General features: G+C 35.1%; 1 protein-coding gene across 1 annotated transcript in view; it reads right to left on the reverse strand.

Annotated features, from left to right (window-relative positions):
• The window catches only part of CDH12 (cadherin 12), a 686,747-nt gene that overhangs the window by 28,066 nt on the left and 634,740 nt on the right, over positions 1 to 23,941 (reverse strand). The window contains exon 8 of the mRNA XM_072605471.1: positions 16,612 to 16,748. Within this exon, the coding sequence (XP_072461572.1) occupies positions 16,612 to 16,748 (137 nt within the window). The remainder of the gene's footprint in view (positions 1 to 16,611; positions 16,749 to 23,941) is intronic.

Here is a 23,941-nt window from a genome sequence, read left to right on the forward strand (position 1 = left end):
TAAATATTCTCTTAACCATAAAAATAGGATTGGATAAAAGTAAGAAATCTATTCTAATTTCATAGGAAAAAATAATAATTTATGTTTCCTCAGTGACAACACTGAAAACAATCCCTGATTATTATGCAGATAACTGATACCAAACTAGCTGTTTACATCAATAGGTTTCTTGTACATTAATACATTTTCAAATTTGTGTTTGTGGTACTTGACCCATCCAACATGTCCTGAGCCTGAAGATATCTGAAAGCCTTGAGAAGAGTCATGGAAGACAAGAGCATGAATATATTTGAGTTCAAAATCATTTGCTAAGTATTATGTAATGTTATAAGTAATATCACATCACAAAAGATAATAAAAATAATTTATAAATAAAACCAGTATTTAGAAAATTTGGTTTGATGTTGTGATAAGACAGAGCATCCCAAGAGTATACAGAAATGAAGTCAGAAAAATAAACAATTAGAGACAAATTGCAAACAAATTGTTGGCCTTTCTATTATCCTCACCCATAAGAATATTTATATTTTATCTACCACCGCAGTATACAATATAACATGTAAAGAAATGACTATGGAACTTAGGAGAATGTAATTCAAATGGTTAGACATGACTGGACACATAAAAAAGAAATTTGTATCAGAGATGAAACAATTTAAAAGCACTCAAAGATTAAATATTCAATATATCTCAAACAGCAAACAATTCCAAAAGAATGGAATATATCATAAATCATTTCAACAGCACAAGAAGAAATTAAGGGGGTGGAGACAAGATGGCAGAGTAGAAAGACACACATACGCTAGCTCCAAACACACAGCCCATAAAATATCTGTAAAGAAGAACTCCCAACAAATTCTGGAGCAGCAGAAGTCACAGAACAACGGAGTGGATGAGATTTCTGTTCCAGAGAGCCCTGAAAACCTCTCGCAAAAGGTCCATGGCGCCCTGGACCCAGAGCCAAGCCCAGCCCTGCCTTGGCTGCGCAGCACTGAGAAGAGCAGATCCAAGCAGGCTTCAGGGACAGAATCTCCAGTGGCCGTGCAGGTCCCTCCACCCACAGGCCACAAAGGTTGGTGACAGGGTCTTCTCGGCTTGCCAAGAGGGGAATGGGGTCCCCCCATAACTCAGTACCCCTCGGGATGCAGCAGCAGAGGCAGGAGCAGACAGGGGCTCCCCAAGCAGGAAGGAGGTCAGATCCATTGTTAAAAGTCTCCACATAAACCCCCTGAGAGAACGGCCCTCACCTGAGCACCTGAACTTAATCTCACACTGAATAGCAGCCCTGCCCCTGCCAAAAGCCCTGAGGCTGGGAAGCAGCATTTGAATCTCAGACTCCAAGCTCTGGCTGGGAGGATCTGGAGGCAAAGTGGGTGTGAAGAGAATACTCAGAAGTCAAGTCACTGGCTGGGAAAATGCCCAGAAAAGGGGAAAAAAAATAAGACTATAGAAGGTTACTTTCTTGGTGAACACGTATTTCCTCCCTTCCTTTCTGATGAGGAAGAACAATGCTTACCATCAGGGAAAGACACAGCAGTCAAGGCTTCTGTATCCCAGCCCACCCAATGGGCTCAGGCCATGGAAGAGCTCAAAAAGGATTTTGAAAATCAAGTTAGAGAGGTGAAGGAAAAACTGGGAAGAGAAATGAGAGAGATGAAAGAAAAGCATGAAAAGCAGGTCCACACCCTACTAAAGGAGACCCAAAAAAATGCTGAAGAAAATAACACCTTGAAAAATAGGTTAACTCAACTGGGAAAAGAGGTTCAAAAAGCCAATGAGGAGAATGCTTTCAAAAGCAGAATTAGCCAAATGGAAAAGGAGGTGCAAAAGCTCACTGAAGAAAATAGTTCTTTCAAAATTAGAATGGAACAGATGGAGGCCAATGATTTTATGAGAAACCAAGAAACCACAAAAAAAAAAACCCAAAAGGATGAAAAAATGGAAGATAATGTGAAATACCTCATTGGAAAAAACAACTGACCTGCAAAATAGATCCAGGAGAGACAATTTAAAAATTATGGGACTACCTGAAAGCCATGATCAAAAAAAGAGCCTAGACATCATCCTTCATGAAATTATCAAGGAAAACTACCCTGAGATTCTAGAACCAGAGGGCAAAATAAGTATTCAAGGAATCCACTGATCACCACCTGAAAGAGATCCAAAAAGAGAAACTCCTAGGAATATTGTGGCCAAATTCCAGAGTTCCCTGGTCAAGGAGAAAATATTGCAAGCAGCTAGAGAGAAATAATTCAAGTATTGTGGAAATACAATCAGGATAACACAAGATCTAGCAGCTTCTACATTAAGGGATCAAAGGGCATGGAATAGGATATTCCAGAAGTCAAAGGAACTAGGACTAAAACCAAGAATCACCTACCCAGCAAAATTGAGTATAGTACTTCAGGGAAAAATTGGTCTTTCAATGATGTAGAGGACTTTCAAGCATTCTTGATGAAAAGACCAGAGCTGAAAAGAAAATTTGACTTTCAAGCACAAGAATGAAGAGAAGCATGAAAAGGTGAACAGCAAAGAGAAGTCATAAGGGACTTACTAAAGTTGAACTGTTTACATTCCTACATGGAAAGACAATATTTGTAACTCTTGAAACTTTTCAGTATCTGGGTACTGGGTGGGATTACACACACACACACACACACACACACACACACACGCACACACACACACACACACATAGAGACAGAGTGCACAGAGTGAATTGAAGAGGATGGGATCATATCTTAAAAAAATGAAATCAAGCAGTGAGAGAGAAATATATTGGAGGAGAAATGGAGAAATGGAATGGGGCAAATTATCTCTCATAAAAGAGGCAAGCAAAAGACTTATTAGTGGAGGGAAAAAGAGGGGAGGTGAGAGAAAAACATGAAGTTTACTCTCATCACATTTCACTAAAGGAAGGAATAAAATGCACACTCATTTTGGTATGAAAACCTATCTTACAATACAGGAAACTGGGGGATAAGGGGATAAGCAGGGTGGGGGGATGATGGAAGGGAGGGCATGGGGAGGAGGGAGCAATTTGAGGTCAACACTCATGGGGAGGGACAGGATCAAAAGAGAGAATAGAAGTAATGGGGGACAGGATAGGATGGAGGGAAATATAGTTTGTCTTATACAGCATGATTATTATGGAAGTAATTTGCAAAACTACACAGATATGGCCTATATTGAATTGCTTGCCTTCCAAAGGGAAGGGGTGGAGAGGGAGGGATGAAGAGAAGTTGGAAGCCAAAGTTTTAGGAACAACTGTCGAGTACTGTTCTTGCTACTAGGAAACAAAAAATATAGGTAAAGGGGTATAGAAAGTTATTTGGCCCTACAGGACAAAAGAGAAGATGGAGACAAGGGCAGAGAAGGATGATAGAGGAGAGGGCACATTGGTGATAGGGGCAATTAGAATGCTCGATGCCTTGGGGTGGGGGGAGGGGACAAAAGGGGAGAAAATTTGGAACCCAAAATTTTGTGAAAATGAATGTTAAAGTTAATTTTAAAAAAAGAAGTAATTAAGAAGGAATCACTAGATGCTGTAATATGCCTACTTTTGACTCCATGAAAATGCACATATTGAGGGCACACAGGGTAAAACACAACCAAAAATTTTTAGAAGATGATTTTCTTTGATGAACTCTTTCTTTACAGGTACACAAATGACTGAAAGTTTCAGAAGCTAGAAAATCTCTCTGTAACTACTGTCTGTTGAATTGAAAAAAAAATGATTAAGTGGAACACAACTAAAGTGTAAAGATTCTCCCTCAACAAGCTGCCTCTCATATATACATTAAAGTAACAAATGATTCTTTAATGGGATGTTACTCAGGAGGTAATTGTACTCAATGACCTGCTGGGTTTTAATATCAAGTAATTCATAAAATAGAAAATAGTTAAATGTCTCAGTGGACAGAGCACTAAGCCTGGAGTCAGTAAGACATGAATTCAAATGCAGTCTTAGACACTTACTAGCTGTAGGACTCAGGGCATGTCACTTAACCTCTGTTTGCCTTAATCCACTAGAGGAGTAAATGGCAAACTACTTCATTATCTTTGCCAAGAAAACCCTATGGCCTAAATTTGGTACACTGGGTCTCAAGGAGTTGGACATAACAAGATGGCTCAACAACAATAACAACAACAACTCATGAAATAGGAAGGCAGATGCTCTCCCAAGTTCCTCATTGGCAAAGAAGAAAACCTACACAGATTCCAAATAGAAAGTTTCATTATCAGTAGCAGCATTCTCCAGATTCTCCTATTTGTTATCAGTCAACAAGCATTATTAAGTATCAGAGCCATTGCTAACTCCTATGGATACAAAGAAATGTCATGGTTTGTACCTTAAAAGAACTCATCCTCCAATGAAGGAGACAATATAAACATGGTGGAAAAAAGGAATGTACTAGCAGAGGCTTGGGGAAGGTCAGGAAACTGAGAAAGACCAGATGTAATTGGTATATTTGAGCTCAAAAAAAGCCTGGGAAGACAAGAGATGGAGATGAGATGGCAGACTACTCCAGATATTGGGACAAAGAGAAATGCTACCATCTGTAAGGAACACCAAGCAGTCAAGTGAAGCTGGATTTTAGAGTGCTTAAAAAGGAGTAAAAATGTAGGAAAATTGGAAAAGTAGGAATTGACCAGGGTATGAAGGGCTTTAAATTTCAAACAACATACTTTATATTTGACCATGGGGTGAAATGATCATACCTATATAAAAGAATAGCTTTTGCTAGAGGATAGATGGAATGGAAAAAAAAAAAACTTGAGGCAAGAGGACCAATCAGAAGGCTATAGCAGTCTTTTTAGTGATGGGTGATAATAATGTTTACTAGGTTGGAGAAGACATGAGTAAACATAAAGGAATGTAGAGGACATACATTATGAAAGTACAAATGATAAGATTTCACAAGAAACTAGATATTAGGGATAAGTATGAGTGAGAAGTCCATGTTGACATATCAAAATTGTGAGCCTGGGTGACTGGGAGCAAAGAGATACCTCCAAAAGCAATGGGAAATACAGGAAGAAAGAATGGGTTCAGTGTAAGGGAAAATAAGTTCTGTTTTGAAGATACTGAGTTCAAATACCTTTGAGATCTAGTTCAAGATGTCTTAAAGGTTATTGGTGCTAGAAAACAAGAGCTCAGGAGAGAGGCTGGTGTGCTGTAATTGTAAACCTCAGAATTCTACATAGAGAGATTGTAATTGAATATATGAGAACTGATGAGATCACAAAGTGAAACAGAAGAAAGGAATAAAGATGGTCTAGGGCATACCATTTGGCAGGGCAGGCAACTCATGGTTATTAGACATGATCTGGATGTTGATCCAGCAAAGGACACTGGGAAAGAGTGATTGGAGAAAGAAAGAGTATTAGGAGAGAACAATGTCACGAAAATCTAGACAGAAGAGAATATCTAGTAGGAAAGAATGATCAATACTGTTTAAAGGCTACAGAGAAGTAGTAGAAGTACGAGAAATGAGAAAGGGGCTTTCATTATATTTGACAATTAAATATCATTGATAACTTTGGAGGGGCCAGTTTTAGTTGATTGATTAGGTTAAAAGATTACAGGAGAGTTAGAAGGGAACGAGAAGAGAGGAAATAGAAGTGAAATATGAGCAAGGATTTTAGTTGAGGAGGTCAGGAGATATATTGGACAACAATAGGAATGGAAAAATAAGCTAGTTTTTTTTTTTTTAAGGATAGGGTAGACAGTGGCATTTTTGCAGGAAAGGAGTAAGTGGGGAGAGGTGAGAGAGAGAGAGAGAGAGAGAGAGAGAGAGAGAGAGAGAGAGAGAGAGAGAGAGAGAGACAGAGGCAGAGAGACAGAGTAGACAGAATGATAGTGGTGTCAATTATGCTAGCAAAGAGAATAGATAGGATCAAATGTCCATGACAAGGTGTTTCCTTAGCAAGAGTATGTTCTCCTTCTCAGAGACACTAACAAAGAAACAGTGGGGTAGGGTAAAGACAGGGAGATAGCAATAACCTTGATATATAATTAGTTAGATCCAGAGTTAAGCAAAAGATCAAACTGGATTAAGTTTAGAAAATAGTACAGTGCTTAACATCAATATGTTCCTCCTGATTCTCTGGAGGTATGAATCATTCAGTACCATGATCTCAAAACTATCAAAATGGAAAATGGAAAAAAGAAAAAAAAAGAAAAGAAACATGGGAAGGAAGCTCGGAGGTTCCAGTGAATTAACAAGAATAACTTAAATGTGAGAAATTAAAATAAGTGTCTCATGAACACATACAAAAGGAAGTAGTGACCACACAATGCCAGCGTGACTTTAGTGGGAACAAATCATCCCAGATTGTCCTTATTTCATTTTTGACATGGTTACTAGAATGGTAAATGGGACTGAAAAGGTAAGGAGAATAATGTAGATCACCTAGAGATTTATAAAACTTTTGACAACACGTCTCAAAATATTCTTTGTGGCTAAATGGAGAATTATGGAATAGAAAATTGTACAGATACATAATTTGGGGAGCTAGTAATCATTCCAAAGAACTGGTTCCTGTTCCAATAAGTAATCATTAATGGTTCAATGTGAAGTTAGAAGGATATCTGCAGTGTTAAGTCTTCCACAGTCTTCAGTTCAATGCTATTTAAAGTTTTTATCAATGAATTAGATAAAGACAATCAAATGGTACTGTTCCTTTAAGGATATTTTCATTTTGGAGCTTTTTGGCATTGAGAAAGGAAGAAAAACCTTTTGGTGTAGTTATGTATTGTCCCTGGAAGAAATTCCAAAAAAAGTTCCATTTAATAGAAACTTTAAATGTGTGTATGAGAAAAAATACATGGGATATCAGCAATCTGAAATAGAAAAATGAATTGTAGTTTAATTATTAAAGTTAAAATCACTTTGTCAAGGATGTAGAATGCTGCATTTTTGTATGTGAACAGTTTGGTGGTTTAAAGGGGACAGAGACAACATTAATTAAAAACTAGAAAAATGTGATTATGAAGAAAAATTCTTTCAGTTACAAAATGAGATAGAAAACTAATTTGAAAACAGAGATGTAGGGCAATGTGGTATTTCACTTCATTTGCATATAGTTCCTTTAAGCCTAAAGAATATTTTTTAAATAAAAAAAAGCATATAATTAGTTGGAAACTGAGTTACTTTTCTTTAAAGAAACTGACGATTTCTTAGGAGAAATTTGGTGAGCTGTTACCTTTTAAGTGAAAGGTGAATCTTCGAGTACCAGAAAAGTATAATTTAAGTCAATGAAAGTTATGGAAGATTGGAGATAAGCACACAACACAACATCTTGTAAACAAACAGCTGGTTGATCTGGCCTTGGTTTTATAGTTCACACTAGCCAAAAGGAAACTGTTTTTCAAAAAAAAAGGTAACACTTTCAACATCACTTAAAAGATGACTATAATTTGAAAGAATATTATGTCAGTGTAAGTATGAAAGAAAAGAGGATTTGTCTAACATTAGCATAATAAGGAGCAACAAAGAAGCACCTTCATGTGATGCAAATGTCCCTGAATGGATTACTGACATTGTGGTCTGCAGTCTACAATTGAGTTACTCCCAAAATTTGGGTAACTCAACATTTCATTCATTCATGTGCTTCTCTGCCACATTCGTTCCTGAGAGTGTCCGCACCCTCCCCTACTATTGGTAAGAGAATATGACTTGGGGAGGCTCTTGAAATATTTTATTCATGTACTTGTTTAATATATAAGTATCTGTAATTATATTACTGAATGGTAAGTAAATGGTAAAACAGAAACTCTTTCGGCATTTTCCCTGTATCCTTAGTACTTAGCACAGTGTATGGCATATAGTAGTTGCTTAGTAAATGCTACATTTCTGATCAAATATATTTAAGACTTCCACATATCATTATAATTGATCATTACTTGCATAAATGCATGGGGGCACTCCAGTACTAAATGCCAAAAGAGCTTCTGTTTTACCATTCACTTACCATTCAGTAATATAATTACAGATACTTATATATTAAACAAGTACATGAATAAAATATTTCAAGATCCTCCCCAAGTCATATTCTCCTACTAATAGTAGTGAGTTGTAAGAATATATTCAATCCACTGGAAATATTCATGCAAAGGCTGGATGATCACATTATTGGGCATAGTGTTGAAAGATTTCTTGTTCAGGTTATAGTTGAACTAAGTGACTTTGTAGCATCTCCTAAGTCTAAGACTCTCTGATTCATTGATTCTTCCAAATAAATTATCAAGAACATGTGTAACCAGATGGGATGGAGTAGTCATGTATCAAAAATGAGAAATAAAACAAGGAAAACTTGAGTTTGACACTATGTTGGAGATATTAAGAGAAGCAGAAGAAGGTATACAACATAGGGTGCAGATCATTTATATGAAGGATTTATGGAAAGTCATATCTGAAAATCTTATAGGACTAGGAAGTACAAAAGAGTTGATTTCCATACCATTGAACAGATCATACCCAAAAATTAAATCACAAATTAAAAGTATCTAGCAAATGCTTTATCTAATTTTTGTGCATTGATTTCATATTTTAAAAATTGTGAAATATAAAAAAATTCATGATTATATAATAACTAAAACATTTATATGACATTTTAAGGCTTCAAAAATCATTTATCTGTACTATTCAAATTGATTTTATTATATGAACGCTGGTGAGCAGTTCAAATGTTTGCTGATGCCTGGTGACATTGGGGTATATATAAACTTAGAAAATGAAAAATATAACCTTCTATCACATTCAGCACTCAAGTAATAAACTAATAAATGAGCATTCCATTCATAAAATTGAAATGATATGGTCAGGATAGAGAGGAGGATTACTAATATTTATTTCATGGATCATCATTGATGCAGATTTTTTAAAAATTCAATGACTTGAAAGAAAAATTTTATTCAATACATAGCAATCCTCATCCATATGGTTGCTTTGGGAAATCAGATTGCCTTGTTTCTTTCTCCATGACAATTTAGCCTTACAAATTTCAGACTTTTCTGGTTATTATTTTTATCAATACAGATCAACCTATAGATTTACTCAGAAAAAAATTAAAAATGTAGAAGTTGAGATTAAGTGCTACTAGTATGTCAATGACCTTGACTATGACTACAGATACAACATGAAATTAGGAAGATAATCCAAGCAATAATATGCCATTGAACTATTTGAATTTTTTTCCAATAAAAGTGTTTTTCTCCTTTATAATTGCAATTTCCCATTATTTTTTTTCTTTATATATTGTTTCTAAATAGTGGGAAAATAATGTGAAGCCCTAACATTTAGCTATTAAAAATAAACATGAACACGTGTCAACAAGCATACTTGTCCAACTTACAGCAACTATTAAAAAAATGATTCATTCCTGAACAAAACACATGGCTATCATTTTCAATAGCACGAATTAAAAGATAGTATAGTCTATTTATCACAAAGGTAGTGTCCATAGGGGATAGAGAGATAACCCTGGATATAGGAGAACTGTCGAGATCTGTAATAGTAATTTAAAATGAAAAGATATTTCTATTTAATTAATAGGTCCATATGATCTGCTTAAATCACATGTGGTGAGAGGAGCTTGCTGATGAGGCAGAACAGGAAGGGTAGAGCAGAATCAGGAGAAGTGAGTAAGGTCAAGTCAGAGGGGAAAGGACACAGGCCAACTGACCACATAGTAACAGTTGATAATGAGAAGGCCATGGCTGAGGGAGGGGAGGCTTGAAATTGATACGTTGTGATAGCTGATGGTGAGAAGGTTAACTTCTTGGTCACCATGACAGATTTTGCTTTCTGGTTCTGGGATGTGGTTTTCTGGTGTTTAAATAAATGTTTTTCTTCTGCATTCTATATAGAGAGTCTTTTATATTTTGTGATTGAGAACTAAGCTGGAATATTCATAGTCACTGCCACCAGTGCTGTGAATATTGCCTTGGTGATACAAGATCCCATCTCTGATACATCTTTTCTCTGTGACTCTGGGAAAGTTGAAACATCTCAGTGCTCTAGGCAACTCTCTAAGACAAGAAGTTACAGAGAAGGTGCCAACTTGCATTAAAAAGAGGTGTCTCCTCATCTGACATCATGTACCTTTATCTATATCAATGCAAAATAAGTCCCATTCCTATCCATCACCAATGTATGTCTATCCTCTCTTTTAGGGGTACATATCAACTCAGTTTCTATCAACATAGTAGTGATATACAGTGCCCTAAATTTTGTTTCATATAATACTCACAATAAGCCTGAGAGGTATGTGTTCCTATCCTCATTTTATAGATAAAGAAAATGAGGTTCAGCTAAATTAAGAGAACAGTAAGGAAGTATGAACATCAGAATTTTAACCAATATCTTCTTAATCCCCAAATTAGTAACCTATTCACTGTACCATGCTTCCTAAGTTTGATATATGCTTAAGCTTCAAGGGAATGAAACCCAGTATTATTCAGAGTATTGAAGTATTAGCTACCGTATCCCGTGTAGCTAATCTATATACATTTTGAAACTAATTGATTATTTAAGCTGCATTATCTTTGCTGAGTTAGAAGCTTCTGTCTTTTATCTTTCTGTTTCTTCATAGAGGAAAAAGACACACGTATGTGTGTGTGTGTGTGTGTGTGTGTGTGTGTGTGTGTGTGTGTGTGTAAAACCTCTTTTGTGGTAGCAAAGAACCTGAAACTAAGGGAGGGCCTATTAACCGGGGTATGGAAAAAATAAATTATGATAGTATATGAACTTAAACATTACTATTCAATAAGAAATAATGGAAGGTATGTTGATTTCAGAAAAAAATGGGTAATATTTGTATGAATTGATGCGGAGTGAAGCAAATATAATGGAGAACAATGTTTACAACAATACCATCGTAAAGACAAAGTTTTTAATAACTTGAGAACTCAGATCAACACAATGACCAGACAGGATTCCAGAAGACTAATAATAGCTAACATTCATAAAGCACTCCCTATGTTCCAAGTACTATGCCAATCATTTTAAATTCTTCTCATTTGATCCTCAAAACAACCTTGGTAGGCAAGTACTGTTAATATCCCCATTTCATACACTAGGAAATTGAAGCAAATTAAGGTTAAGTGACTTTCCCACGTTCATACAATTAATAGGTATCTCAGACCAGGTTTGAGCTCATGTTTTCCTGATTCCAGGTCCAGCACTTTATCCATATTTTACCTACCTCCTGAAGAAGAGGTGATGAAATGACAGACATAGGATACAGATTGAGCCTCATATGATATGTGAGATATGACATGATATGATAAATGACATAAGTAATATATAATATACAAATACTTATATGTTCAATCTTGGAACTTAATTTGTTTGACTATGCACATTTATTACAAAGGTTAGCTTTTCTTTTTTTTTCAGTTGAGGGAAGGTGATAAAGAGAACAGATTTTTGTTAACTAAAAATTAAAACATTTTTTATCTCTTCATACCAACTATCATAGTTCATTGTATAAAGCGGATGTTTTAAAAGTACTTATTGTGTTGAAATGAACATATTTTATAACACTATGGTTCTGAAGTTCCAAATTAACTTATAAGAGAACTTTGAAGAATTCACATGCAAAGTGAAATGAGTACACACAATTACTCTGCTAAGTTAATCTAAGCAATATTTTCCTCTGAATTATTCAAATATTTCAAGAGGAAAGTGTTCATTGTATATGGAATATGTGGGTAGTCAAATATAAACTCCAATTCAATTTGCTGCCATAGACAGAGTTTCAATATTAATCAAATTTACCAGATTCTTTTAACAGCGTTAATTCTTCTTTCTACTACTGAAAATTCAAGAAACTGTTTGCCTTTCTGAAGCAATGTTATAGACCTTAAATTGAAATGGAAACTGGGTGTTTAGAATCAAAGGACTAGAGTATTTTATTTGCAAGAACCAGAAGTTTTCTGGTATAAATAATTCATTTTACAGAGAATACAACTGAGTTCCTGTGGTTAAGCGACTTCCCCAAATTCACAAAAGTAGTAAGTTGAGTAGAGCTGATATTTGCATGCAGGTCTCCAAATCTAAAGTTATGTAGGCCCATCCTGAAGAAAATCATCCAATTCTCTAAAATTGACATGTACACCCAATAAGATATGATAAGAAGTCACAAACTCTCAGGAGTTCTCAGAAGCCTGGTAGTCTAACCCATACATGAGCAAGATTTTTTGTTTGTTTGTTTTTTTAAACACAGATGGAAGTGGACTTCTAACCTCCACTTGCTCAAGTGAGGGCAAAAAATGCTACCCTCACACATGATGCTTATGCCATTGATTTTTAAAATACAAATTATACTTAAAACTTTCTCTTTAGGCCCTAAGCCTTTATGCAGTCTGTCAAAAGCCATTGCTTCATTTGCAAGAATGGTGTTCCTGCCTTTTGCAATGTTCACTCCAGGATGAGCAGCATGGATTCCCCAGGAAGAAATTTCACATCTCAAAGAGTATAAACAGATTTGTCCATAGATTCCTAGGCTGTCACAGTGTGCAAAACTTCAGAGGTAATTTAGAGCAATATACACATTAACAATACTTTCTGCAACTATTGGTAATAGTCATCCAACTTCCACTGAATACCTGCAGTATTGGGGGACTCTTTACTAGCTATCAAAAGCAATGCATTCCTCTGTTAGACAGTTCTGGTTCTTAAGTTTTTATTTTCATATAACAGAAATGCATCTCTGTAACTTTATAGCAGATACTACACGTGCCCTCTGCTGCCAAGTAAAAGGAATCCAATCACACCTCTACACAACAGGCTTTCACATATTTAAGGAGAGAGATCAATTCTCCCCATTCCCATCCACAAGTCTGTCCTTTTCCTCTCCAATTCCTTCCATTGAAACTTGCATAGCATTCCTGCTAAGGCTTTTATTTCTCCCCTACATACACAAGATGAACCAGATGTCAACAAAGGAAGTCTATTCTTTTTTTTTAATAATTTATTTATTTTTAGTTTTCAATAGATACTTTGACAAAATTTTGAATTCTGAATTTTCTCCCCATCTTTCTCTTCCTCCCACTCTCATACAGTGTGCATTCTGCTTACCATTTCCACCAATCTGCCCTGCCTTCTATCATACCTCTCCCTCTTCTTATCCCCAACTCCTCAATTTTCTTGTAGGTCAAGAAAAATTTATTTCTGGTTGCTTGCAATATTTTCTCCCTGACCTGGAAGCTCTGGAATATGACTACTATATTCCTAGAAGTTTTCTTTTTAGGATCTCTTTTAGGAGGTGATTATTTTATCCTCTGGTTCTATAGTATCAGGACAATTTTCCTTGATAATTTCTTGAAAGACGACATCTAGGCTCTTTTTTCTGATCATGGCTTTCACGTAATCCAATAATTTTAAAATTGTCTCTTCTGGATCTATTTTCCAGATCAGTTGTTTATTCCAATGAGATATTTCATGTTGCCTGTTATTGTTTTCATTCCTTTGACTTTGTTTTATAATTTCTTGATTTTTCATAAAGTCATTAGCTTCCATCTATTATAATTTTTAAGGAATTGTTTTCTTCAGTGAGCTTTTGGATACCTTTTCCATCTGGCCAATTCTGTTTTTTAAGGCATTCTTCTCCTCATTGCCTTTTGGGATCTCTTTTGCCATTTGGGTTAGTTTATTTTTAGAGTGTTATTTTCCTCAGCATTTTTTTAAATTCTCCTTAAGCAAGCAGTTGACACATTTTTAATGATTTTCTTGCACCACTCCCATTTCTCTTCCCAATTTTGGCTCTACTTCTCTTATTTGATTTTCAAAATTCTTTTTGAGCTCTTCCATGGCTTGAGACTAATTAATATTTTTCTTAGAGGCTTTGGAGGTAGAAGCTTTGAGTTTGTTGTCTGTTTGTATACTTTGGTCTTCCTTGTCACCAAAGTAAGATTCTATAATCTGATTCTCTTTCCAGTTTTTGTTCATTTTCCCAGCTATTTACTTGACATCTGAACCTTTTGTCAAGGTACTTCTTTGCTTCCAGTGGGGATGGGGTGCGTACTGTCAGCCTTTTGATCCCTCCACAATTTGTGAGCATAGAGCTCCAGAAACAATCTGTCCTTTTCCACTGCCCCTGCGCCTGCCCCTGCCAATGCCACTGATGCAGACTCTTCCTCGTTCTCCTTCTCAGCAGGCTCCTCCACCCCCTCTACCACCCTGATGCTGGGACCAGATCATTCTATTCTCTCACACATGTCCCAGAGGTTTTCCCCACTGACTTTCCAATTTGTCCTTGGCCTTTTGGGGCCATGAAATCTGGAACCACCAGAGGTGTCTGAGATTCAGTCCCCTCAAGGCCTGCTCAATTCCCATCTGTGCAGGTGTGGGACTGCATTCTCCTCCCAGCACTGCACAATAGATGCTTCCTGTTAACTTTCCAGGCTGATTTGGGCTGAATATTTGCTTCATTCCAACATTCTACAGGTTCTGCAGCTCCAGGATTTGTTTAGAATCATTTTTACAGGTATTTGGCTCCTTTGTTTACTGAGTGCTAGCAAGTCAGTGCTGTTACTCTGTCATCTTGGCTCTGCACCCCCCATCTCCTTTTTTGCATCTTTAAAATGAAAATGATTCATCCCAGATTACTTGGATTACACAGCCAAGATCACTTATCTTCTCTTGTAAACACAGCCAAAAATAAGATAAGTTACAATAATATCATAGCACTAAAAATGAAGCTAAGGGAAAGATAGATTTTTTTTAAATTTCAAAAACAAAAATATTTCTTGTGGTTAAATGAATAAGTTAAAATGTTTGTTTACCAAGTTATACAGGAAAAGTGAATAATGATTTTACTTTTGATGTTCCAACAATCTTGAAATTCTCAAGGTTAGTGTCATAAAAACAAAAGCAGTTCACACGTAGAAAGGCATGGAATTATCATCAGCCCAATGAAATTATTTTGCCATCTAATGGTGGAAACACTGATTAATGACTGCTTTTTAAAATTAATTTGAAGTAGTATAGTCAATGCTAACATTTTTATTCCCCTTGAAAGGTCTGAGGGATTCAGGACCCTAACATATGCTAGTTAAAATTGCAATGTGCTCTTAGGCCCAATTATATTGTTCTTTCTGAAGTCTGGGACTCCACTACTACTTTTTGCATTTATTCACTGCTATGATAGCTCCCTGCTCTATTGGCTAGTTTCATCAATGAAATGTACAGTTATTACAGTGTAAATAATGTTTACTTTTAAACCCTTTTCATACCTAATAAGAGGCTTTTCCACATTCATAGTAGATTTGTTACCCAGCAACAGCAGGGAAATGAGTGAATGAGATTTTAAGAACTCTCTACTTCATACACACATACACGCACACATATATATCTATGTCTATAGAAATATGTGTATAAACATTTTATAAATATATATGTGTGTGTATATATGTATGTACCCATATATACACACAGTTCTTCTCCACAAATAAATGGATATGTGATGTTAACTTTTGTGCTTTAACTAAGAACAAATACAGATGTGATAAATTGGGGGAAAAGTGATGATGACTCTGACTGATCATCACTTGCCTGAAATTGAGCAAGTCTCCTTTGAGTATCTCACCACTATTGTCCTGTTCTGGTAATGGGGAAAGGTAAGTGCATCTTTTGTATCCCTGCTTTCCTGTTTATCTTAGATGAATAAATGAAATAGTTTAGTGTTTAAGGAAGGCAGCCTCGTTGATTCTTTCCTGTACATGAAAGACAAAATCAGACCTAATGCAGTAATCTTATATCATTTCATCACATAATTAATCAAAGAGAGAATAAAATTAAATATGTCAGGAAGTCTTTGTTAGGGAATCCCTCAATCCTAGCATATAATCTAGCATAAGCATGCATAATCAGTCAGTCATTGTTTACCCACTGGATACTGAGTTGTCAGTACAATAATCAATATGGCTAAAGGATACCTAGGATCATTTTTGCATTTTAAGTGGCCCCTTATACCAACTTTGGTTATGGCTTCCTATAGTAGCAGGCTTATGTTTATAGCAATCACTCTAGGCTATGCTTTGACAGAGCATTTGAGTGTAGGTTAAGCTAACTCCCAGAATCTAGGGTCACTAGAAAATTGGGAAAGTCTTGGACACCCAAAAATCTCAGAATTCTTGGAGGGGATAATTCCAGGCTCATTTGTATTTCCTTAAAACACTTTTTTGCCAAAATTAAGAGCCACAAACATTGTGGGAAAGATTGACAATTAATGTCATCATTCTAAGTGATCTCTTAGATGAGGAGTTGGCCCAGGCAATATATGGAAACTCCACTTCAAACTTTCTGTAGGTCCCCTGGTCTAGAGACAGAACACTGTGATGGACTCAGGCATCCTGGAATCTCTTGCCACTTCAAGATAATCTGACAGTGAAGGAAAACCTCACTTAGTGCCATCTAGATTATAAGTTTTATGTTAGAAGCATGACCCTGAGCAACTATCACTGCTACTCTGAATTCATGCTGTATAGAAAAAGGATATCACTCTAGAAAATGTAAGTAGCTTATAATGTGCCAGTTTAAGAGTGCTGAATTTAAATAATCACTCATTAAATAATATCAGTTCCATCCATGCCATACTTACTAATTTTGCTTGCAATTATAGAGAAATTATACTGTGGAGTGCTTTCTCTGTCCAATAATTCATTAGTAGCAATGGTTCCTTCAGTTTCATCTATTGTAAAGTAGCTGTCCCCTTCACTCTTCCAATCTATGAAGTACCTACACATGAACAAGAGAGAGAGATGCAAATACAGGATGATTACCCATTTATCATACTGGCAGTCAGGTTGGTTTGACATGGTTCCTTATTTTTCTCCTTGCAGTCATTACCTGCTTTGCAATAAAGAAGAGTGTAAATGACAGTTTCTTTATTGCAAAGTCAGTATGCTCAAGGGGAAATGGGAAATAATGAAAGATTTAATACTCCTGCTGTTCATATTGTTTTAGGACCATAACACCATGAAAACTCAGCAGAGGCTACAGATTCCCATGCTGACCATGGCTTTCCTTACCCGAATGCAGATCAAAATTTTACAGGTCATGAAAGACTCCTTAAAGTCATATGGGGGTTGAGGTGAAAGGAAAGTGATTTTTAATACTATAGGAAAAGGGAGAGAAAAATATACCTAAGATCAAAAGCTGAAGGTTTCCTATTTTTGTACCAGAAAATAGACTCACGTTTGAAAAATTAAAGTAGAATTTTTCCCCAAAAGTTGTGCAATCTTGAGAAATTCCCCTTGAATGTATTTCTTGTTATTATTCTCATAAACCCCATTCACTTTTTATATCACTGTGTATAACAACTTTGGGCATCACAGTGTAATATTTTGACAAAGACGTAATGTTTAAATGAAACAAGGGAAATTGGAAGAGGTGTGTGGTGTTATGAAATGTGAAACAGATTTATATTCAGCAAACCACTATTTGAAACCTGGCTCTGCTCTTCACAACCTGTGCAACTTTAGAAAAAAATACTTAATCTCTCTGGATCTCAGTTTCCTTATCCATAAAATTATAGGGTTGGACTAGATTACTTCTGTTGTCTATATTCCAATGATAAAGCTTAAGTAGTTGGACATTTTGAATAATGAATTAGGGGACTGAACTTTATAAATATTTTAACAGGGAATGATTTCTACATCCTATAGGATTATAAATTTAGAACTTGAAGCCACTTTAGAGGCCAGTCATAACATCCAACCTTCTCCTATACTAAAGCCCAGAAAGATTAATGGACTTGCCCAAGTTAAAAGAGGTAGATTTGGATTTGAAAACAGATCTCCTGACTAAATCTAGTGCTTTTCTCTGCACAAAGAGAATTTTATTTTTGTCAGTGATATATCATGTGACTTTACAGTAATGGAGAATTGTTGAGACTTTTCTATCCCTATTTTATAAAAAGGCAGGAGAAAAGATAACTGATAATCTCACTGAGTTGTCCACTTTTATTTGTTTTCAGTTTAAAGCATGTTAAAAATGCATTTCTCCACTTTGTGTATACCCATGCTTGATGGAAAAAGGATTTCCCCTCATACTGTCCCTTCACAACATTTCTTTTCAACCAAGCATATAACTCCCTGACAGGAGAAGACTGCTTCCTAATTATCACAGGTTTGGGTTTTCTTGGTAGGAGGAATTTTCTGGACTTCTAAAAGTAGGAAAGAAGCCCATGTCTGGGAGAAAAAAAAAATCATTGAAAGGATTGCCAGGCCTGGTTGCCTGCACCACATTAGTCATATTCCTTTTGGGCACCAGTGGAATAGTTCCCACACAAAATTTCTCTTCTTATTTGTATGAGTGGGAAGGAGTCTTCCTTCTATATAAACTCATATTAAACATTCAGCATGAAGTAACATAGATTCACACTTTCCCAACGTAAGCGGGAATTTCTACACTTCAATTTGATTCAGCAAGGTTCTGTCTAATAGGACTTTTTAAATGAAGTCTTCTCATTTTATGTTCATGTATGTGTAGATTATTTCCACCTTCCAAGGACTTATGAATTTATTGATATAAATATTTGCTTCACTGATACAGACTGTTAGTTCCATATGGCTTGATATATAATCTTTTTTAGTTAGTAAGGCAAGACAAAACTACAATAAAACAAAAATTACTGTGCCCAATTCAGTGACAAGTTGATCTGAATGTAGCTAGAGTAGTCCTTGGCTGACAGATATATAATCTCTCACTAGACATATATTCAAAGTCTTTGTAGCTTGCTAAGACCTGTAAGGATTTACTCTTCATTGGTGTATCCTATCAACTCTATGCCATGAGGAATTAGACTAGAAATTTACCAGAAGTATATGTCTACATAGATCCTCATATTTTATAAGCCATCATGGAGCATAGCTTTATAATTAAAATTCTCTATTTATCATTTAAGCCTTGATCCCATTTTAGGCTTCTGGTCTCATTACACATTATATGCTTTTTGGTCAGTAAAATAGACCTTCTTGCTATTCCTCACACATGACACTATTTCCTATCTCATTCTTTGGCTTTACACTGGCTCTCTGTCCACTTTCCCATGACTAGAATGTCCTCCTTCCTCAGTATACATCTAGGAATTATTACTTTCCTTTTAAACTCAGCTGAGATTTCATTTTTTGCATGAGGTCTGTTTTTTTTTTTTTTATTTCACTTTGTTTAAGAAGAGAGAAACAGCATGGTAGGGTGAGTATCCCACACCTAGACTTAACTGTCAACTTCAACTGTACCTCTTTTATGCTCTAGACTTAATAGTGCAAATCACTTCATCTCTGACTTTCAGTTCTCTTATAGGTACAGAGAGGATATATCTTTAAGCTCCAATATGCTGTGATTTTATCCCCAGCCTTCTAGAGAGAATGTCATAAAGAATCATAACCAAAATTCCCCACATTAAAAACAAAAATAGCAAAATATATGACTTGACATAATAGAGCTACAAAAAAAGTTTTTGACAAAAAAACACCTATTTCTATTAAAAATATTTTTAAAAATGGGAATAAATGGAGCTTTACTTAAAAGGATAAGTTGTATCTAAATTCAACAGCAAATATTATCTGTAACAGCAATGAACTAGAAGGCTTACAACAAGATCAGAGGGTTAAGCAAGGAGGTCAATTATCTGCATTATTATTAAATACTATTTCATTAAAGATAGCTGTAGCAGGAAATTGAAGAAGTAAGTATAGGCAATAAGGAAATAAAACTATCAGTCTGTGCAGTTGTTATGAAGGTATACTTAGAGAACTTTAGAGGATCAACTAAAAAAAATCTAGTTGAAACCATTTAACAACTGTAACAAAATTGTTGGATGTAAATAAACCTATATAAATCATCAGCAATTCTATCTACTATCAACAAAACTCAGCAGGAAGAGATAGAAAGAGAAATTACATTTAAAATAACTATAGGCAATATAAACCTTACCAAGATACAAAGAACTTTCTGAACACAATTAAAAATTTCTTTTCACACAAATAATGACAGATTTAAACAACTAGAGAAATATGAATTTGTCACAGATAGACTAAACCAAGATAATTAAAATGACAATTTGACCAAAATTAATTTACTTCTTTCAGTGCTCTATCAATCAAACTACCAAAGAATTATTTTACAGAACTAAGAAAATAATAAAATAAAATTATTTGGAAGAATATCAAGGGAATCAGAAGGAAAAAAATGAAGGAAGGTAGCCTAGCAGTACCAAATACCAAACTATTTTATAAAGCAGTATGCATCAAAACAATCATCGTTGGTGGAATTGTGAACCTATCCAACCATTTTGGTGAGCAATCTGGAATTATGCCCAAACAGTTATTAAACTGCCTATACCCTTTCACCCAATGATACCACTACTTGGTCTATTCCCAAAGATAATTAGGGAAAAAGGAAAAGAACCTATATGTCCTAAAATTTTTTATAGCACCTCTCTTTGTGAACCAGAAACTATAGGGATGCCTATCAATTGGAGAATGACTGTAGTATATGATTGTGATGGAATACTACTTTACTATAAGAAATAATGAGCTCAAAGATTTTAGGGGGAAAAAAAAAAAAACATGGTATAATGGTAATTTAAATGGGAAGATCTTTCCCATTCATTAATAGGCCCAGGTGACCTGTCTGGGTCACATGAGTCTAAATCACATGAAACAGGAAGGGATGAAGTAGGAAGGGTGGAAAAGGAAAAGGCGGAACTGGAGCAGAGCTGAAAGGAAATTTGGTCACAGTTCAGTTAGAGCTAGGCAGGATGTAGGCAAGCATTGGTCTGGCTAGTGTGAGCAAAGGAGCCTGTTGGTGGTTTTGTTTAAGGGAGTCTGCTTGTGATTTGTTTAAGGCAACTGGTTTGTGGAAAGCCTAGCAGGGGGAAGGCTTGGGGATGGTGTTGTTCTCTGCATTGTTATTATGTATAGATTTTTGTTACTATGATGGATTTGGCTCTCTGGTGTTTGAATAAATGTTTTGGTTCTGTCTTCCATGTGGAGAGTCTGTTTGTACTTTGCAATTCAGAATTGTACCAGGATATTCATGGCCACCATAGGTGCTCTGAATATTGCATTGGTGCTACACATGGCAAGACTTGCATTGTATACAGTAACAGCAATGTTGTTTTAAGAATGACTTTGAGCAAATACATTATTTTGATTATTGTGCATACTCAAATTAACTATAAAAGACATGTGAAGAAAGATGTCTACATCCAGGGAAAGAACTGATAAATAGAAGTATGTATAGAATAATCTTATATACACACACCTATTTTTGTCTAATAGTAGCCATCTCTAGAGCCATGGGGTAAAAGGAAGAAGAAAAAAACAGAAATTTACTTGATAATTTGTTGCATATTTGAAAGGAATAGCAAGTTGTATATAGTAGATTTATAATTTCAAATGCAATATTTTTATTGTACTATGATATGGAAATGCTTGTTTTAATAAATGAATTAAAAATAAAATAAAACAATCTGGCAATGAATGTGAAATGCAGTGAATGATAAATGGAATAAATCAGGGGACACAATATACAAAAGTAAATTATCATAGTAATCTAGTGTTTTATGACACTAGGATGTTTGGATTCAAACTTTGGAAGCAGTAACTCACTATTTGACAAAAACCGCTGGGAAACCTGGAAAGCAGTCTTCCAGAAACTTTCCAAAGACCAAGATCTCATACCTTATACAAACATAAGATGAAAATGGGTACATAATTAAACATAAAGGGTAATATTATAAGCAAAGTATGGGAGTATGGAAAAAATGCCCATTAGATCCATGGATAAGGGAAGACTTTATGATCAAAAAGGAAAACAGAGAAGTTCACATTAGATAAAATGAATATTTCTGATTACATGAAATGGAAAAAAAAAGTTTTTGTACAAACAAAATCAATGCAGCTTATTAGAATGAAAGCAGGAAACCCAAGGGAAATTTTTCAGTAAGTTTCTCTAGTAAAGGACTCATTTCTCAAAAAAAATAAGGAATTGAGATAAATTTATTAAAATAAGAACACTTCCCTAATTGATAAATGGTCAAAGGATATGAACAAGAAGTTTTCAGAAAAAGAAATCAAAATGATCAAGTCATATGAAAAATTGCTCTAAATCATTTTTAATTTAGAGTAATGGAAATTAAAACAACTTTTAGGTACCACCTACCATCTGGCAGATAGGTTCATGTGACAGAAAAGGAATATGACAAATTTTGAATGGAATGTGGAAAAACAGATATACTAATGCACTGTTGGTGGAGTTGTGAACTAGTCCTACCATTCTGGAGAACAGTTTGGAACTATGACCAAAACGCTATGAAACTATGCATACCCTGTAACTCAGCTATACCATTACTAAGACTGCATCCAAAGAGATTAAATAAAAGGAAAAAAGACCTATTTGTGCAAAACATATTTATGGCAGCTCTTTTTGTGGTGGCAAAGAATTTGAAATTGAGGAAATGTCCAACAGTTGGGGAATGGCTGGACAAGTTGTGGCATATTATTGTGATATAATACTATTGTTCTATAAGAAATTACAAAGAGGATGTTTTCAGGACTAAAAAGACTTATATGAACTGATGTGAAGTGAAATGGAAAACTAAAAAAAATGCACAGAGTAACAGCAATATTATAACAATAATCAGTTGTGAAACACTTAGCTAGTCTGATTAACACAACGTGACAGTTACAAAGGACTTGATGAATAAAGCTATCCAACTCCAGAGAAAGAACTGATGAACTCTATGATTAAATTGAAGGATACTTTTTTTTTTACTTTCTTTATCTTTATTGTTTTTTTAAGTGCATTTAATATGGAAATAAGATTTGTATGGTTTCATGTAGATAATGAATTTCACAGTGCTTGCCTTCGCAATGGGTAGTAGAGGGACTAGAGAGAGGTTGAGAATTTGGAACTCAAAATTTACAAAAAAGGTTAAACAATAAACAGAACAACTATAATAACGATAAAAGGTTGTACAATTTGTTGTCGACAAGCATAAAATCTTATTACTTTAGAATAGCTCTTGGGAAAGTCAGCCTGAAAGTTTAAAAAAAATGTCAGCCATAAAGTATGCTTTAATTGATATAGTTTTAGTAATTTCACATATATTAAGAACTGCCAAATAAGGATCTTGCTTTAATGAATCAAATAATTAATCAATAAGAATTTTGAATATATTTATTTATTGTTTAGGCACTCTTCAAGATGTTGAGGACAAAAAAAAAAAACAAAAACCAAAAAACAAAAGCAAAATAGTCCCTGCCCTCAGATTATATATTCAGTTAGGGGAGACAAATACATGGACATATAGATAGAAACGAAGTCATTTTGGGAGAAAGAGATGAAAAGGCTATAGTATCCAAAGCTCCTCATTTAGAAGAATGATAGTTAAAAGAAATTCGAAGTGGTCATGGTGAGGAAAGAATCTTTTCCAGGCAATAGGGACAGTCAGTGGGTGTCAGTGTGTGAAGATAAGAGAGAGTGCATTGCAAATGAGTAACAAAGACAGGCTGGCTATCCTACAAAATGATTTGAATATTCAAATTAAAGCAAAATCCAATGTTGGTCTCTCTTCATAGTTGAGCATAGTGTTACATCAATGGATGCCTCTAATAGAATGGATCATTATTGATGTTGTTTTCCTTAAGAAACCATTCTGTTTTAGAATCATGTTCCTTTATTTTATTTGTTTACCTATCTGTCCCTTTTAAAAATAGGAACAATTTTGTCCTGTTCTTTTGGAGAATAATTACAAAATTCATTAGTAAGGTTTCACTTTGCCTAGCAACATCATTGGGGTTATGCCATGGGAATGTTAGAAGGTGAAAATGAGGTAACATTAAGTAAAGTATCATACAAATGTCGCATTTGTATTATATTTGCATTCATTAATTTCTTTAAAGTAGAACTAATTCTCAGTT

This window comes from Notamacropus eugenii, chromosome 4 (genome assembly GCF_028372415.1).
Source record: "Notamacropus eugenii isolate mMacEug1 chromosome 4, mMacEug1.pri_v2, whole genome shotgun sequence".
NCBI classification, from domain to species: Eukaryota; Metazoa; Chordata; class Mammalia; order Diprotodontia; family Macropodidae; genus Notamacropus; species Notamacropus eugenii.